Source organism: Apaloderma vittatum, unplaced genomic scaffold (assembly GCF_000703405.1).
Source record: "Apaloderma vittatum isolate BGI_N311 unplaced genomic scaffold, ASM70340v1 scaffold23419, whole genome shotgun sequence".
Lineage (NCBI taxonomy): Eukaryota > Metazoa > Chordata > Aves > Trogoniformes > Trogonidae > Apaloderma > Apaloderma vittatum.
In genome coordinates, this window is record NW_009737301.1 from 1 (window position 1) to 6,181 (window position 6,181).

General features: G+C 39.6%; 1 protein-coding gene across 1 annotated transcript in view; it reads left to right on the top strand.

Annotated features, from left to right (window-relative positions):
* The first annotated feature begins 5,281 nt into the window (after positions 1 to 5,281).
* The window catches only part of RRAGC (Ras-related GTP binding C), a 6,601-nt gene continuing 5,701 nt past the window's right edge, over positions 5,282 to 6,181 (top strand). The window contains exon 1 of the mRNA XM_009877290.1: positions 5,282 to 5,481. Within this exon, the coding sequence (XP_009875592.1) occupies positions 5,293 to 5,481 (189 nt within the window). The 5' untranslated portion in view covers positions 5,282 to 5,292. The remainder of the gene's footprint in view (positions 5,482 to 6,181) is intronic.

Genomic DNA, 6,181 nt, shown 5'->3' on the forward strand with positions numbered 1-6,181 from the left:
GTCGCGCTGCCTCTTGGTGTCGAGCTTTTTCTCCGTTCTGCGTTACTGATGAGGCCGTTTCTGTTTTTTTAACGCGGGCGCGTGTGGCGATGTTGGAACGAAGGGAGGCTTCCGCGTCAAGACCCGTACTTCCCAGAATGGGCTTCTGTCCTCTGCCCTAGAGAGGAAGGTTGTGTAGCCTAGGTTGTAGCCTTTGTAGTTCTTCACTTTGACGCTTCAAAAAGAAAAGTGAAGATACCGATGTGAAACTGAATCACGAGGTGTTTTCTGAGGGATGTGAAAGCCCTGCGAGTGGTACGGGTGTGATATGTTTAGCTAGTGCTTCTGGTCAGAAGAAGAATTAAGCTGTTGTTCTGCCTTTTGATCCTATGAAAGAAACTTCTGCTTTTGTGTGAGCAGAAAGGCAGCCTCTGGTTGCCTTTAGTGCGCTAGACTGAACAAACAAAAGTCACTGGTCAAGAAGGAAATGAAACAGTTTCAGTGCCTTAGATTGTTGGTAGCTGCATGAATTCCTTTCTTAATAAAAATAAGATAAAACTAACTATTTTCTTTTGCCAGGAGAAGCAGAGCACTGAGAATGATCTTTGTACCCGAGTCCAACTTTTGTGTTTGTAGTCCCTATTATGAATTTTTTCAGTAATGTTTTTTTGGAAGGTGTCACAAGTGAAACACAATGGTTCTCAAGCTCTAGATTTAGATACTTCAGACTTTCTTCAAATGCAGGTGTGGAATCCTTCAGAGATTTCTGTAAAGGTTTTATGCATAGAGGTCTTTTTGGGGGCATTGCGCTATAGCAGGTATGACTCTGCTTCTTTTAACCACCTCGTGCAGACAACCTGGTAATCTGTAAACTGTAGTAGAGCAGTGGGTTCTAAACTGTAGTTTGAAGACTCCTATGCTTTACTGTTTGCTTGCCTCTCTTTAGACATGATTTGCAAAAGGTACCGTATCTGTTAGTAAGAATTTTTTTCCACTTTGCTGTTCTGAAATACAGCGGTGGACTGGGTCGTCATTGCTTTTTATTCTTTCCAATTATTGCCTGTTATTTAGGCCTAATGCCTCCACTCTATGTGCAAGTGCAGTGATAGCACTGAAAGTTTTTTTAATTCTTTAGTCATATGAACAGCACTTATTGTAGATTCTCATTAGAGATCTTATTGTATTATCTACAGTTAAACAAAGTGGACCCTAAAAGCTGAAGGGAAATTAACTCCGATTGCAGCTAGGTTTTAAGACTTTACAAGTCACTTTATAGATGTAGGTCTTTGACCTTTTTTTTTTTTTTTATGACCAAGGTTGGTAGTGTCAGGTCTTTGAGGACTCATTAAAGTAGTTGTATAGGAAAGGAACAGTGTGATGTTGAGTATGTAATAAGAGGATGTAGAATTTACCTCTTGCCGGTCAGTGGCACATCTGGCCTGGGAAGTATAAACTGTGGTTCTGTTACTTAGGAGCTTATTGTGCTGCTGCCTGAGCAAACTAACTGTGGTGATGATTTGAGATGCTCCTGGAATACCAAGAAGTTTCTCTTCAACATCTCTGCTCTTAGATCTGTCTAGTCCAGAAATGGTCATAACCAGACCATTTTTGTGCAGACATGAATTTCATAACTGGACTTACTGTACTGTCCTTATGTAATAGGAACCTGGAAAGAGTTCAGACAGAGTACCTGATTTTGAGTTTTTTGGATGTGTGTTTGGTTGCCGGGATTTTAATCTGTTTGGTTAGTTTTTGTGGGTGGTGTCTTTTGGTGTGTTTTTTTTCGTCATGGTCACCAGACTTGCTGCTCTGCCTTCATAAGATTACCGTAAATGTATTATTGAGGGAGGAATTTGTGTGTGAGCTAGAACCTAAAGCAGCAGTTTGTTTGGAACTGCTGTAAACCTTTCATTTATGCCCATTTTCTTTAACCATGTTAAAGAAGTGAATTGATTTGGGGGAGCAGGGAGTCAGAACCAGCTGTCTGTTGTGCTTCTGTAGTAAGCTCTAATACTTAGAAAATCACAGCAAGGTGTATTGTAGTGTTCCTAATAGCTAGTGAATTTCTTTAAAAGCTTTGTCTGTCTTATCTTTCTTTCGCTGTACTTACCCTTTTCCTTTGTCACCCTGCCCTCCCCTCCTCCTGCCCAAATCTCTCCTGCCAAGAAAAGACAGCTGCTACTTCTGAAACTGACTCGCTCGTTATAGCAGCTTAAGAAATCCGCAGAATGAAAGCAAAGATTCTGGAAAGCATGAAAGTGACAAAAAAAGTTGTATGTCTTACTGCTGTTTGGGAATTCTTTGAAACTGCTTTTCGTTGTTACCTGCGAAGCAGATGCTTGCTTCCAGCTAGTAGGCTCTCAACACCATCTTGCAATACCATACCTTTTCTCTCTCTTTTCAGGGATCTCCTTCCAGCTGCCCCTGCAAATTCCCTTCTGGACGCCAGGGCAATAGAAATAGTCTAATGTTACCTCAAGAAAAAAAGGGGGTTACTATGACTGGGAAAAAAAAATAAAAAAAGGCGCTTGAAAACCCATTCTGCATTTGGACTTATAGGTAAAGGTGCCTATTTTTGTGTGCAGAATGATCCTGTGCTGCAGTGGAGAGACTGGTTGTTTATGAAGGGCAAATTGCCTGCTTTGCCTGTACAAACTTCATTGTGGTGGCTTGGGACAGCTCCCACTGAAGGGTTCTTCCCTTTGTGTTACTTGCACTGTGGAGATTCTTGGAAAAATTCCGGCTGCGGTTGTTTTTTCCCTTCAGAGGAAAAGGATGTCGATTTTTTAGATAAAAACCAATTATACGTGTTTCCAGACAGAGGGCCAAAAAAAAGGGAAACTATCCTAGATTTGTTACTTTCTCAGCAACTTGTAATTCCTGCATTAGATATTCTTCCTGCAGTGGGTGGGTGTTGCTACAATGTACCTGATAAGGTGTCCCATTGTAGCAGGTTATATTTGACCATAAGCTCTTGTAGGAGGGATGTTGTGGAAGTTGCGCTTATCACTTGATGTATAGGATTACTGTTTATGGTCTGCGAAGATGTTTTTTTGTATGGATGAGGCAAATGTTTCAGCTCAAAGTGAATTTCTGACTATGGCTGGGTTCCAAATTGTTAAAAACAAAAACACCCCCCCAAAAAAAAAAAACAAACCCCTCACAAAAACCAACGAAAACAGCAACAAAAAATCCCCAAACCACCATCCAGAATCAGAAGCAAACAAACAAAAAACCACCCAAAGCCAACTGACCAAAAAACCTCAATACATGGTTCCCTGGGGAGCCTGTTCAAAGTTTAAGGTAGTGGGAATAAGCATTTTGGACAAATTCACCTCACAGATGTGAGAAAAGGCAACTTGAAAATTGAGACAGAAATTGCAAGTTTAATTTAAAATAAAAAAAACACAAAAAAAAACAACAAAGAAAAGGGCACTCTGAAAACATGGAGGCACTTCAGAAATACTGCATCAGGAGTGTAGTTTCACTGCTGTAATTCAAAAATAAAATGATGTGCCACTCTAGAGAAGTAGAAAAAAGGTTGACACATCAGGAAATAAGAATAAATCATGAAAACTTGGAGATTGTGGGAGGTCAGATGTGAATGGGATATTCAGAGGAATAAAAAAAAAATCTGAGTGTACTGCCGAGGTCACTCAAGCTGACAGTGAGAAGTTTTAAAATACAGTAAAAGCAGAAAGTCTGCAAGGAAGTCAGTGAGACCATTGGATGTTGAAGGAGCGCTTGGGAATGATGAAAGCCGTAGCGAGGAAAGTCAGAAGGTTCTTAGAATTTTGCTAGCTTTGCTCTGCATGCCTATGTCAAAATTGCTTGGTGTCACTGTTACCTGTGTGCTTCCACAACCTTTTTATTTGCTCTATGGAAGCTGTATAAAGCAAGTAAGAGTGGGGCTAGACGCTAGGCAATAGAAATGGAATTTGATCAAAACTGTCCTGGGTCCCGTTAGTGTAAAAAAAGAGATGGGGAATATCAGTCCACTGAAATGTGCTGCCTTGGGAAGGAGGGGAAAGGGGGATGATGGTGTTGCTTCTCAGAGACTTACCTGCTTTAAACTGAATTCAGCTAATTCTGTCCTGCTTCCTGTGGGAGATGCTGAGTTACAAAGAAGGGACATTAATTTTGGAATGTTTTAAAACTGTGCTGAAAATCCTGAGGGGCAACACAGCTGCTATGTATCTAGAACTGTTTTTATTTTTCCATACATGTGCTGCTTAAACTGTCATTTAGATCCTGGCCTCCTCAAACGTTTGCCTTAAGGAACTGAATTTTTTTTTCCTTCATTCTAAAAATCTAGGCTGATGTACAGCTTTGAACCTCCCTAAGCAATCTGTTAAGTATGCTGGGTGTGGAGCTGTTTGTCTTGCAGTTTCTTCGACTTGAGTTTGTTGCACTAGGTATTTTTTTGGATGACTTCTGTAACTGTGTGAAACATTAAGAAACTCACTAAAATTACCAAGTGCTACGTAGGAAACCTTTCTTTTTGCAGTCCTAGCATTTAACTACCTTATGTCTGTAGCAACTTTTGTAATGTACTGTTGAGTTGCGTTAGCGCAATGTTCACTGTTGCTACAGGCTGCTTTGCTGTGGGGTTACATGCTAGTTCTGTTTGTTTAGGGAAGAGCGAAAATCCCACTGGGGCTTTTTGAGTACTAGCAGTGCGTGCGTCTTTAATCACTAGAGCTAAAATGTTTACCAACTAGCATGAAAGCTCTCATAGTTTCTTTAGGGTGCTTGGAAGGAACGATTCAGTAAACACAATTTAGTTGTTAATAGATGGCAAACTGTCTAGCTATTTGGGTCTCTAAACACATTATTTTCATACTTCTAGTTTAGGAATAGTCTGATTATATTGTGTCATAATGTTTGACACCAGACTGAAGGTGAAGTTTCCTTTAGGAGTTTCTATTCAGGGAAAGAACAATTCTTAAACACTTGCAGTTGCTTAATTAAGTGGTGGCTTTATACAAGTTCTGAATTGGCTAATAAAGCAAAATTTGAAAATACCAGCTTAGATTTGCAAGGAAGAAAGAGTAACTGGGATATCTTTGTCTTTAGACAGTACTGTTACTTAGACTTGTGAAACTGTTAAGTTATATTCAATTGCTTGGTTCTTGGTTGAGGGTAGGTTATTTCTGTAGCTGATGCAGGAAGCTGTCTGTGTAGCAAAAAGAAACATACACTTTAGAATGGGTAAACCTATTTGTAAAATTCAAGTTGCAGAACTTTTACCAATCTCTTCTGATAAAGTCAAGACTATTATCTGTGTTCTTTTAACAGGTGGTGTTTCACAAAATGTCTCCTAATGAGACTCTGTTCTTGGAAAGTACCAATAAGATCTACAAAGACGATATTTCAAACAGTTCATTTGTGAATTTCCAAATATGGGATTTTCCTGGACAGATGGACTTTTTTGATCCTACATTTGATTATGAGATGATCTTCAGAGGAACAGGTGCTCTAATATATGTTATTGATGCCCAGGTAAATACCAATTGCTAAGAATTGCAAGGAAGATTTCTTTTTGCTTTGTGTGTAAGAGAACTGAGAAGCTAATACCATGTATTTTATCAACAGATCAATATCAATAGATCACTCAATAGACTGAGAAACTAATAACTTATTTTTTAGATTAGTTTGTAAAATGTTTTCTATTATGAATGGTTGCGTTGGCAATCTAAACTTTGGGGTGTGATTTTTAGTTTTGTGAAGTAACTGGAACGTATGTTTATGGTGGAGGGAGTTGAAAGGGGCGAGTACTCTGAACTTACATTTTCCGCAGCGATAGCGAGAACCTGCTGTGCTGGGTGGTCTGATTTATTCCTTCTGTCTGCTGTTGACTGGTATGGAGTTCATTTAATAACAGCACACTTCTGTCCTCAAGTACTGGTACTATTGGGTATTTGGTAGCTCCTTAGGAATTGCACTGCAGGAGATTACCTGGTTATTAGGACCATCTGGGAGATCACTGATGCCTTTTGCTGGAGCTGAAGCTTAACCTGCCTTTTGCTCGGAAGCCTGGTTTTGTGTAGCCGAACCTTGTATAGCTAATGCAACTTAATTTACGTAGCAGAATCTAAGATACTTGTATTTCTGACACTGCAAGGTATTATCTTCTCCCATACTTCAGTTATAGAAGTGAAGTTCTTGCGTGGAAATGTTTTGTCCGTGTCATTCATTCATG